Raw genomic sequence first — 12,190 nt, forward strand, 5'->3', positions numbered from 1 at the left:
AATTGATGGTTTTCAGGTGCATGCATGGCAATTATATGAGAAAATGACACGATTGTAAACAGGATCCCATACACAGGTGGGCCCAGCAATCATACCTCATCTTCCAGAAAATGACTTCGCATCCCCCCTAGCAATCGACACTAAATAAACATGCTCCTAATTCATAAATGATAATCATTAATAATTAGCTAAGTGAAAAGACAAGGGCAAACAAAGATGCCAATGCATGAATGCATTTTCTTTCTGTGGATGGTATTCATGAAAAATTGAAAGGTGTGCAGTAGCTGGAACACTATAAGCTTTAATTTGCGATAAAGAGGACAGTGTGGATCACATGATATTTAGATACTCACATTGCATGGGGCCTATCCTAGAGGTGCTAAAGAGAAAGATAGACCTTCCAGTTAGACCTTCTATCGGTTCGGCTTATTCCTGTTGGTTTTTAAAAAACCATCAGGAACAAAGTTGAGCAACTCCTGTTCGAGCTCTAAAACTGATAGGAACCGACTGATTAATTTGTTCAAAAAAATACTTAGAAAGCCAACTTCAATAAGGGCTACTAATTTTTTTATTTTTGCCATGCGAAATGTTACTTCAGTTCGTTGATGTGCTGATGTCCCATTTTGTTTAGTGTAGTTTGTTGATGCTAGATAGTAGATAGTTAGTTTGGAGTTATGAACTTTGATAATTATAGATCTTTTTTGTTGAACATTGGTAATTATAGTTTGGATTGTTAGCTAACACTACATGAATTCATCTTTTAGTTTTTTTACTATATATTGAAAGCCGCTAATAACAACTAATCCAATGTTTACAATCAACAATATGTAAAGAAAAAGAGAGTGCACTGCGCCATATCTACAAACCTCATACAAAACTAAGTTTAATTTGCCACCTCCTTGAGCTGGTGAATCCCACATTTATAGTAATGAAAATCATTAGAAGTACACCAAATGCTAAGGGGTCTCCTACGGGTACAATCATTTATTTTAATGTATGGTTACACTCAAATAGTGGTATGTACATTTCTGAAGGGCTAGTGAATTCCAGAATACGTCAACATATACTCTCTTCATTTTTAAATATATGATATTTGGAAGCAAGCTGGTCCAGTGATCCTAAATTTCGTATATTTAAAATCGTAGAGAGTATCATTTAGATTATCGTGTATAGGCATAACGCAACAGGTACAAACTGCATAACAGGCTAGGCCTTTTTCCCTTTTTCTGCCTTTTTGTTTTTTTTACCACGGAGATATTACTTTTTTGTCTTCCAAAAGCTGTTTCTGCAACCCCGTTTTTGTGGCTTTTCAAGTATAGCTTGCAGGCATGTAGCTTCAGTTGCAAAAGGAGGTGTTTTGTGGCTTTCAAGCATAGCTTTGCGGGCATGTAGGTTCAGTTTCAACAGGGGGTTGAAAAGCTCATTTGAGAAATCAACAACTGTCTGTTTGGGCTTTAATCGTTTTCGTGAGTAGAAGCCCAAACAGTAAGGCCTTTTTGGTCCTTTTCCCAGGCCTGTCGCCAGAGAGCCAGGAGGGCATGCGCGCTGCTGTCGCGGCACGCCATGTCGCCATAGCTGTCAGTGTCGAACCATCGCTCACTCTGGTAGGCACGCCGGGGGAATCAACGGAAGGCCACGTGTCGCCGCAGCCACACGTGGACCCACATGTCGGTGGCCGGGCACCGCGGTTACCTCATCCCCTTTCCCGGGCCGCGGCGTCCTAATCTCCCCCGTGGTTAATCGCCACCATGGCGGAGGCCCCACCCTCATCACTAATCACCCCCCAAATCCACCACCCCTCCCTCTCCGTCTCATCGGATCCCCGGCAGCGCGAGGGGCGGCGCAGGGCACGCGACGCTGCCCCCGCCACCGCCCGCTGCAGCCCCAGCGGCATTTCCTCGAGCACATGGCGCTCGTGCCCAGCGGCGGCGCGGGCGCGGGCAAGGACGAGGCCGCCCTCGGCCTGCCGTGGTCCGAGATGTTCCGCTCCGCCTCGCTCCGACGGCCCAAGCAGGGGGCCGACGACACGCCGCCTAAGAAGCCGCCGCCTCCGGCGCTGAAGCCGGCCTTGAAGGAGGGGAAGGCCAAGCCGGCGGCAGCGGCGGCGGGGGCGGGGGCCGGGCCCGACATCGCGGGACTGTCGCTGGAGCCCGACGCGCGCCTGGCGCTCTACATCGCCATGGCGCACGCGGGGCTCGCCACGGCGCTGCTCGTGCTCTATGGCCTCTACCTCCTGCTCGCCGACTTCCTCCGCCCGCTGCAGTGGGCGCTGCTCTGCTCCGTCCCGCTCCGCGAGACGCAGCGCGCGCTCGTCGCCTTCTGGGAGCCCCCGCTCCGGGGCGGGCTCAGCGCTGCGGTGCTCGCGCTCCCGCTCGCCGCGCTCCGCTCCTCCGCCGCCACGCTCGCCGACGCGCGCGCCGCGCTTCTGCGCCGCCCGCTCCCGCACTCCCCCGCGTTCCCGCGCCTCCTCCGCTGGCTCGTCTCCTTCTTCTTCTTCCTCGTCCTATTCGAGCGCCTCGGCGCCGCCGCCGCACTGCTCTTCCTCGCCCTCGCTCTCGCTTTCTGCGCCGCGACCCCCAAGCTCACCCGCGCCGCCTCCTCGCGCATCTACAGCCGCCGCCCCTCCTCGCGCGGCCTCCTATTAACTGGAGGCATCCTGCGCCACCTCAAGACGCTCGTCGCCGTGGGCCTCATGCTCGGCATGATCGCCGGGTTCCTAACCGGCAGCATCTTCTTCTCCTACCAGATTGGGCTCGAGGGCAAGGACGCCGTCATGTCCCTCAAGTCCCATGTCGAGAAGGGCAACTACTCCGAGAAGATTGGGCTCAAGAAGTGGCTGGACGACAATGACATCCCTGGCTTGGTCGATCAGTACTCCGCCAAGATCTATGACACCGTCTGGGAGCAGGTCGACCAATTGGCAGTGCAGTACAACCTTACCGATTTCACTAGCGGATTCCGGCATTTCTTGATCAGCCAATCAGTTGACCCAAAGAGCAAGGCGCTCATCAGTGCCAGACCGCACCCATACTCAATGAAGTTGCAATCAATTGCTGCGCGTGTGAAGAAAAGGGAGTGGTTGGAGATTTACATGGAGCTGGACTCGTTCTTTAGGGAGCTATTGATCACAAGGGAGGATTTGGTGGTCAAGGCCAAGGAGCTGGCTTTGCAGGGAACGGAAATTGCAAAGAGGCTGCTGTCAAGCAGCACATCAGTGCTCGGTGGTAGTGCCAATTTGATGTTATCCGTTGCTCTCCGCATTGTCTCAGGTGCAGCTGAGGTGGTCAATTTTCTATCGCAGTTGATGGTCTTCTTGTGGGTGTTGTATTACCTCATTACTGTAGAGGGAGGTGGAGCTACGGAGCAGATCATTGATCTTTTACCAGTGTCAAAACAAGTAAAGGACCGCTGTGTTGAGGTCATCGACCATGCCATTAGTAGTGTCTTGTTGGCCACTGCCAAGATTGCCATATTCCAAGGAGGCCTGACATGGCTCTTGTTCAAGTTCTTCAAGGTGCACTTTGTGTACACATCAACTGTGCTTGGATTCATCAGCGCACTTGTGCCAATACTTCCATTTTGGCTGTCCTCAATATTCGCTGCAGGGCAGCTGCTCATGGAAGGTAGATATGTGCTTGCACTGGTGGTAACTGTGATACACCTCACACTGATGGATTATGGCACAACTACCATTCTGGAGGATATACCTGGGTACAATGGATATCTCACCGGCCTCAGCATAATTGGTGGCATGACTCTGTTTCCCAATGCTTTGGAGGTACTAATTTTGTTACATATTACTCGTTTCACCATTAAAAGTGCTTTTATGAAAAGTTAACTTCTGTATGATTTTTATTGCACATTATGTTTTGAAAGCTATTAGAAGCTCTACATCATCTGTATAGAACTGAAGATATTTTTTCCCAAGATGCAATTAGAAGAACAATTTTTTGTTGTGAGATACGGTACCTTTGGAAACCTTTTTTTTGTGAGATACAATAGAAGACTTCTTTTGTGTTCTACTTCTACATAGTAGTGTAGCTTCTCCATCCGTTTTTTGTGATTTAGATAGTTATGCTGTAGAAAAAAAAACCATTTTCTCCCCATATTTTTTACTGCTTCATTGCATTTCTATATATTTACCTGCATTGAACTGCATGTATATTCTTCTAGGCTACTAAAAGTTTGGCAATTGTGCTGTCGTGTCAAACAATTTTCCATAGATTATGTGTCATACAGCTGGTTAATTGTGTAAATAATTTGTGTTTGTGAAAGTCTGAAGATGCAACAGTTGTTTATAAGTAGGAAGTAGAGAATTCTTTTTGTGGTCAGTGGTTCACTAAATTGCTTGAAACACCACCTGATTCTTGGGAGCTAGAGCATAGTGATAATCCTCATTAATGATATGGAGATTTTTTTTCCTTAGCCTCAAATTGGGCTGATTTGTTTTGATGATATTTCTGCAGGGAGCAATATTAGGTCCCCTTATAATGACAGTTGTCATAGCATTGAAGAACTTGTACACAGAGTTTGTGCTTGCTGATGCAGAGGAGACCAGCAGCTAGCATCAGATCCAAAGCTAAATTACTTGTATTTTGAGAGAAGTACATGTGTAGGATTTTTTACCTGCTATATTTACATGATGGTTTTGCTCTTGTATTGTACCTGAGAGTATATGCACAGCCATTGCAGCAGTTGTGATCCATTCCTTCTTGTTGCAACCTGCCCTCTCTGTAGCTGTATTTAATATATATTGTCGTTCCAGAGATTTGGTTTCGATATCTGCTTCGAATGGCCTCTTTGTCCAATTAAACTGGAAGTTGTGCAGCATTTCCTTTTTTCGTTTGTGGCTGTATTGGTTCATATATAGCTTAGATGCATCCAATTATTGTAATTTTCAGTACAGGTAATACTTATTGTTTGTTAGGCAGTTTTCTGATAGCAAATGGTTTGGAAGAGATAACAGGACATGCTCATCAGGCCAAGGGACCCAGGTACCTTGCACTTGGACTACAAAAGGCAACTGCCAAGACTTCAGAGTTCAGGCAGCTAAACCAGGTCAGGTTTCTGTTTGACACTCTTGTCGGTGCATGTATGCACCTACCCCTGTCTTTTCCGTTCAGTTCTTTGCGTTGAACTCTTAACTGTAGTGTGTCCTGAGAGTAGTTCTGAGTGTTGCCATGATTACTCTTGTTCCTTAGAAACAAATATGGGTTGATGTATCATATGTTATGTACTTATGTTAGCTTGTGAACCAAAAAGCTTTGTTGCTTTACTTATGATCTCACCTGTTCTTGACCTTGAGTGATCTAGAATTCTGGAGTGAACTTCGGTTCCAGTTATGTCCAACTTTTTGGGTGGAAAAAAATTGCCATTCCTTTGAAAGAATAAAACTGGGAATATATTGTAATTCCATTCTTTTCTAACTTTCCTTCATGAGGATGATTAGTACCTGGCCATTTTTTTAGAGTAGCACCTGGTCAGTCTTCTAGACCCTGTCGTCATCTGAAAAGCCCACGTCAAGGTACGTTGTGTGGCTTGCACATCTGAAGTCCATGCTCTAGAATCTAGATGGAGAGGCTATATTGGATTATTATCCAAGAAAAAAGAAATCTTTGCCTTTTTGACTAGTCTCCATTTTTTCTTGCTGATGCTTGGTCTAGACTCTGTAGCATCTTTTAATTATTTCTGCGTTTGTTGAACTGTTCGTCGATACTCCATTGACGTTGACACCTGTGCTGTCGTCAAACGTTACCGGCTTAAAATTATTACTTGTTGATAATAAGCTGCCTTTTATTTACCCAGTCAGGTCATTGGGCTCATGGCTGCATGGAAAAATCCGTGTAATTTTCGTCTTGGAAGACTGCAAAAAGTTTCAGTTCGTGTGTAGCAATCAAGTCATGCTAGTTCTGAGTGGTTGTGCTGCCGGTTTGAAGGTAGCTTTGACCTGTGCAATCATGGTAGGAGAGCTTCTAGCATGGATTATGTTCTTGTGCTGGGTTGCGCTTTTCTGTGACAGCTTTGCAGCTTTCTCGTGTTGGCACCAGGAGGGGCCTGGACTGCAAGTGCAGAAGTGCCCTGATTGTATTTTTTTTTGGCACAGTTTTTTTTTTAATTGCCGACACACAGGTTCTTAGAATATGCATTGGCGATTCCTATCTTTTTTTTTATAAAAAATAGTACTACGATTTAGGCCAATATAACTCTATACACAGGTTCTTCAGGGAATAGAATTCTTTGTCCAGAAAAGTAAAAGAAAATAACAATACAAAATGAATCTTCCTTTATTTCTAGGGCCGGCCGTGAGTTAGGGGTGTTTGGATCTTTAGTCCGGACTAAAATTCATGTCATATCGAATATTCAGAGATTAATTAGAAGAACTAAACCTGAGCTAATTATAAAACAAAGGCTAATTAGAAGAATTAAACTTGAGCTAATTATAAAACAAATTACGCAGATGGAGGTTAATTTGCGAGATGAATCTATTAAATCTAATTAATCCATTATTAACGTATGTTTATTTTGGCATCATATTGTCAAATCATGGACTAATTAGGTTTAATAGATTCGTCTCGTAAATTAACCTCCATATGTGTAATTGATTTTGTAATTAATCTATATTTAATACTTTTAATTAGTATTTAAATATTTGATGTGACTTAAATAAAATTAGTATTTAAATATTTGATGTGACTTAAGGGCCTCTCGTACGGCCCTTCCCTTTTTAGCAAACCAATCATCAGGCTTTATCTGATTTCCCTTTTAGGAAAAACTGCCGCACCGCCTTTCCCGGCAAAGCTGCTACCACCACTTTTTTCTGACGGGCATGCAGCTTGTGGAGTCCACCAACCCATGCGTTTTTCACACCAAATACCACATCCAGATGCTCAAAACGACTAGACGCGCATATATTGACGAGAGGAAAATACAGAAAAGTACACATATATGCCTGTCAACCTAACATGCAAATTCTACACGGTCTGATTGCAATTGCACACGAAGCCGGACGAGAAACATCTTGTGTGTTTCATCCTTCTCACTCTCCAACATTTATTTTTCACGATCTTTTTTACAAGTCTCAATAATCCTAATAGATCTCTCTTAGTTGAGTGCAGGGATGATATCGGAGGGCAATATTGATTTCCTGATTAAACAAATATCCTGGACTTACTCGAGGACGAGCATGGTTTAAACATGAGGGATCAGCATGGTTTAAACATGAGGGATTGTTGATGCTCGTTATTGACACACTTTTAGTGTCATTTGAATAGTGTTTTCATGCATATTCTTATACTAACCCACCACTTAGCACCTGAAATAAACTTATATTCGCATATGTGTTGTGTTTTGGACCATATTGCAAAATGATAGGAAATGCGATAAAAATAAAGGGTTTTTCTACAGGTTGGATTTGGACCTGGACGTTGGACAACACAAGAAGTCTACACGAGAAAGATGAGAACCAACGGGACCAAAAGAGGGTAGGCCAATCGGCCTAGGACAAATAGGCCGATCGGCCTAGACCATTTCACCATCCAAATACGTCTACATTCGATGAACCATCATTCCAGATAACTTAGAGGCAAAGTATGTGATGATTTGCTAAGTCAATCCCGTGATCAAGCTAAGGGAAACCCAAGATTGGAAGGTCAGAAGGCCCGCAGAAGCAACAAATCATGCACGAAGCATATCTCCGTTGCTTGGACTCTGATTGGGGTGAATTTGGTGTCTAAATTGCATGGCTCAAAAAGATCTACAACTTTCATATAGAAAGTTTTGGCGTTTGAGGCCGAGAAGGTGGCAAAATCTCCTAGGCCGATTGGCCTGGCCCGTTTCTGACCCCGATCGACGTGCCCTTCGCCCCACAGCACCTTTGGACTATAAATATGCCCAATTTTCATCGGCACATGGAATTCATCCACCAAAACTCAACGAAACCTAGGGTATTCACCAAAGGGAGCAAACGGCCGCCGCAAGTCTTCGGAGTTGTCTAGGAGCTAGCTTAGGCCAAACCCTAGCCGCCATGGCCTCCCTGCGCAGTTGTGCCATGGTGGAGTTCAGGAGCTAGTTGTGATCCATGGTATGTACTCGAAGATGATGATCTAAATACATCTATTATGTGAGCAATATTTTTCTTGTCATCCGATTTGTTAGCGACTCATTGCCTCCTTTTATACTTTCTACTTATCATGAATATGCTTGTTCATCAGTCTAATTCGCCATTAGACTACATAGCATGCTTTATGTAATCATAGTCATTAGATCTAGTATGTTGACCCTTCTTCATAGCTAGACATGTTCATCTGTTTTCGTGCTCTTAAACTGTTTGCGCCGATAGGGGGGATTGTGATGGGGTCTGCTTCCGTGTAAGGTGGGGACTTTCAGGAGGTTGACTGGAGGTAGTAGTTTAAAGATTGCTTTAAACAAGATGCATGATATGCTTGCTCGTTGGCAACTAGAAGATGGTAGGCTCTTACTGCCCATGCTGATGTTATATCATATATATCTGTGGATATGATCTACCCTTATTCATGATATCAATCTTTTACAACAAATTGCCTTCATATGCAATCTATGCTTCATCTTAGGATAGATCCGTTAGACTAGATAGAAAACCCTAGCCAGTTCATTATCGATCCACGGATTGATAAACTTTGGATGTAATACTATAAGGGAAAAGCTATAATGATTTGTGCGCTTGCGGTTCACAAATTAGCATGCTAATTGCCCTCAACATGTTCCTTGCCCTTCGTCGAGCTCTTTGAGCTTCCGTTTCTTCCCCACCGATGTCAACAGTGTGTTCATCTTGAGAGATATCATGGTGCCATTCACGTCGAGGGTTCCCATCCCACTGTTCTTCTTCCTGATCGCCATCTTGGTTTGTAAGAACAGCGAAAACTTCCCGTTCTGGTGAGAAGCTTCCCGAACTAGAGGTGATGACTTCCGTAGGCGAAGAGGAGTCCCCTCCTGGTACGGGACAGTGTCGAGGTAGGTGATGAGGCGTGAATCGTCGTTCTTGGTTAGAGCGGATGGCTTCATGTTGGGCAAGTAGACGAATCTACCTTTTGGGGTTGATGTGACTATCAAGCCCTCTTGCGGGCCTGATAAAGGAGTCTCCTTGTTCGGATTCGAGTAGTAGTCGAGGTCCTTAATCTCATCCGTATCGAATTGCGATCTGGACAAGGCCACATGGTAAACAGTGGCTGCGTTGTGGAGTCCGAACGGGAATCGACTTGGGAAGTAGTCCGACTCGCACAATGGCTGCTGCGACGGCTCATGCAAATCAATCCAACTGGCGGAAGAAGTCGAGTTGTACTCGAATCGTCCCCCCAACCTCTAACTAGGTGAGAAATTGAAATTTCGCCAAAATTCTCAACGAGATCCTCCAGAGCTTTGCGCTGGAGCTTCATGGTTGAGCGCTTCTTCTCTGGGGCTGGCGTAATGTGGCGGCGGAAGCTTCTGGTGCCGTCTGCGATGCAAATCCAGGAGCTGAAGATGAACGTCGCGTCTTCCTTAAACGTGATGATTGGCTTAATGATGACTTGTGCCATCGAGTTCGCTAGTGGATTCTCGATGAGATCCCCTACCTGGCGCACTAGCTGTCGGTGTTTAGACCCAGCAACCTACCGAGAGGGGTGCCTAAGGTAGTGTTTTGGTTGGTGGGCCTCGTCGAGATCAAGAACTTAAAGGTAAATGCAGACACACGATTTAGACAGGTTCGGGCCGCTGGATAGCATAATACCCTACGTCCTATGTATTGGTTGTATTGGATTGCTTTGGAGGGGATCCCTGCCTCACCTTATATACACGGGGGCAGGGTTAGGTCAGTTGGTTACAAGAATACTAGTCAGGTACAATTAGAGAAGTCCTACTCTTATTACAACGAGTACTTTCCTAATCCTCGACTAGTTCCTGTCTTTCGATGTAGACTACGTCGTCCTGCCCCATGGTCTCCATATCAGATACACCTCTGTGTCCAACCCCAAGGTGAACCCATAGATGTATGTACGATAGTGAGAAAAAGGGACAAAATATCTAGAAGTGGAGTGGTTATAGTTATGCTAGGAAAGAAAAAAAAGAGGGAAAGAAAATGGTTGAAAGTAGAATTCTGAACACATCTGAAATTTTGTTTCAAAAGGTAGTAGTGACCCTTTTCTCCCTTTCCCTCCACCACAAATTGAAGCACTCGTTCCTTGAACCCAACCTCCCATATCTAGATCATCCACAACTTCTCTTGTTCCTAGCATCTTAGGGCATGGTTGGGACTAGACCTTAGCATTTTAAGCCCAGCCCAGCCCGAGCCCAATAGGTTTTGGCCCACCCACGTCATCTACCGAGCCGGTGTGGTCAGAGAAAATCAAGCCCGAAAAAATCAGGCCGGCCTAAGCTTACCCAAACAATTAATTTAATTTATTTTTCAACTAAAAAACGGGTGGCCCGAGCCTGACCCGGGTCCGGCCCGAGCCCAATGACGTCCATGGGCAGTTCGTGGGTACCAATTTTTGGCTCGGAATGAACCGGATTTTTGCCGACCCGACCCGAGCCCGCATAATGCTCAGGTCTATTTGGGACTGCTCCACTCCACTAACTCCATCTTTTTTTAGCTCCACTCTACCAGTTTCAGAAAAACATGGGGCGTGTTTAGTTGCCCGATTTTGGACAACCAAAATCACTGCGCCAGCACTGTAGCATACTGTAGCGTTTCGTTTGTATTTGTGAATTATTGTCCAAATATTGACTAATGAGGCTCAAAAGATTCGTCTCGCAAAGTACAACCAAACTGTGCAATTAGTTTTTGATTTCGTCTACATTCAGTACTCCATGCATGTACCGTAAGTTTGATGTGATGGGGAATCTTCTTTTTGCATAGTGCCAAAGTTGGGATTTTGGGGTAACTAAAGAAGGCCATGGAGTTTATTAACCTGTTTGGCTAACTACTACTTATTAGTTTTCCCATTTTTTGATTTCCTGGAAGGTTGTTAAATATTTGAGCCGCTTCCATCTTAAAGTACTTTGATATATAATAATGTTGATTGTTTTAGCCACCACTAATGTATTCAAGAGAAATCGAAGGTTAACGTCTACATTTGAATACTTTTTATATTTAAGACATATCTCCCATACGTGATATATTGTACAGATTTCTCGAGACATAACTATAACTTATGTAAGAAAATTAGTTCGATACAACCACAAAATAACCTACTTAAGACATGACACTAAGGTTGGTAGCCTATTACCATATGGAGATCTTCTCCGGCCTCGGCTCTTTTATTGTCCCTACTTTTTTTTCTTCTTGTTTTCGCCATACTTGAACTCAAACATGAAAACGTTAAGTTCAGATTTAGAATGTTAAACTCAACTTGAAAAAAAAACAATTCAATCAAAAAAGTTATGATTCGAAATTGACAACTTGATTTGAGATTTTATAAAAAAAATCCAAATGAGACTAAATTTTATGAACATTTCCAGGTTAAGTAGCAAGCTTTCCGCTTTTATGCCAGCATGAGTCAAAATTTTGGTTTTGGAATAGTTTCTGTCACCTTGTGACATCCTGGAAGATTTCCATGGAGGTGATCTCCACTATGATTTTTATTGGGATGCAACATATGAAAACAATGTTGTGGCATAGCATGACCGCATGGTTGAGTAGTGTCGGCTCGAGCTCAAAGCAACAAAAGAGAGGGGGGAAAAATTAAACTTAGCAAGATTTCATCAAACTAAAAAATCAAAGATTTTGTGGCACAATAAAAAAGCGAAAAAGGACCATTCAAAGCACCATCCCTATTACTTTTAATTTAAATTAGTTCTTTGCATCAAGCAAAAAAAAAAGAAAAACTCACCTTTCAACACGCACCTTTGTTATCCTAACTTTTCCATCATGGCTCGAGAGAAGAAAGCTGCAGCATGGTCCGAGTGTATATCTCAAACCTTTGGTCCTTTTGCAAAGGACGCCAATTTTCATTGGGTTACATCACCACCAATTAATTTCTTTCCTTTTCATCCATGCCAATGTGTCCATTTCTTCAAACAGGTATGCAGGCTATGTCGCATCAATGGCATCCACAGGAACTGCACGTGTCATTCACGTCCTCAAGATTTTTCTTAGCAAAAAAAAAAAAGAAATAGATTTGATTCTTTTTTTAAAAAAAAAGTCTCTGCAAGCCTGCAAGTGCTGGAGGCAGAAAAA

At 44.0% G+C, this 12,190-nt stretch overlaps 1 protein-coding gene across 1 annotated transcript; it reads left to right on the top strand.

Moving 5' to 3' along the window:
- The first annotated feature begins 1,746 nt into the window (after positions 1-1,746).
- LOC101786972 lies at positions 1,747-4,808 on the top strand. Its single transcript, XM_004965208.3, has 2 exons — positions 1,747-3,778; positions 4,467-4,808. Exons 1-2 carry the CDS (start codon positions 1,907-1,909, stop codon positions 4,563-4,565), a joined length of 1,971 nt encoding a protein of 656 aa, XP_004965265.1. The 5' UTR covers positions 1,747-1,906; the 3' UTR covers positions 4,566-4,808.
- The last annotated feature ends 7,382 nt before the right edge of the window (positions 4,809-12,190 follow it).

The sequence above is a fragment of the Setaria italica genome, chromosome IV (assembly GCF_000263155.2).
Source record: "Setaria italica strain Yugu1 chromosome IV, Setaria_italica_v2.0, whole genome shotgun sequence".
NCBI lineage: Eukaryota > Viridiplantae > Streptophyta > Magnoliopsida > Poales > Poaceae > Setaria > Setaria italica.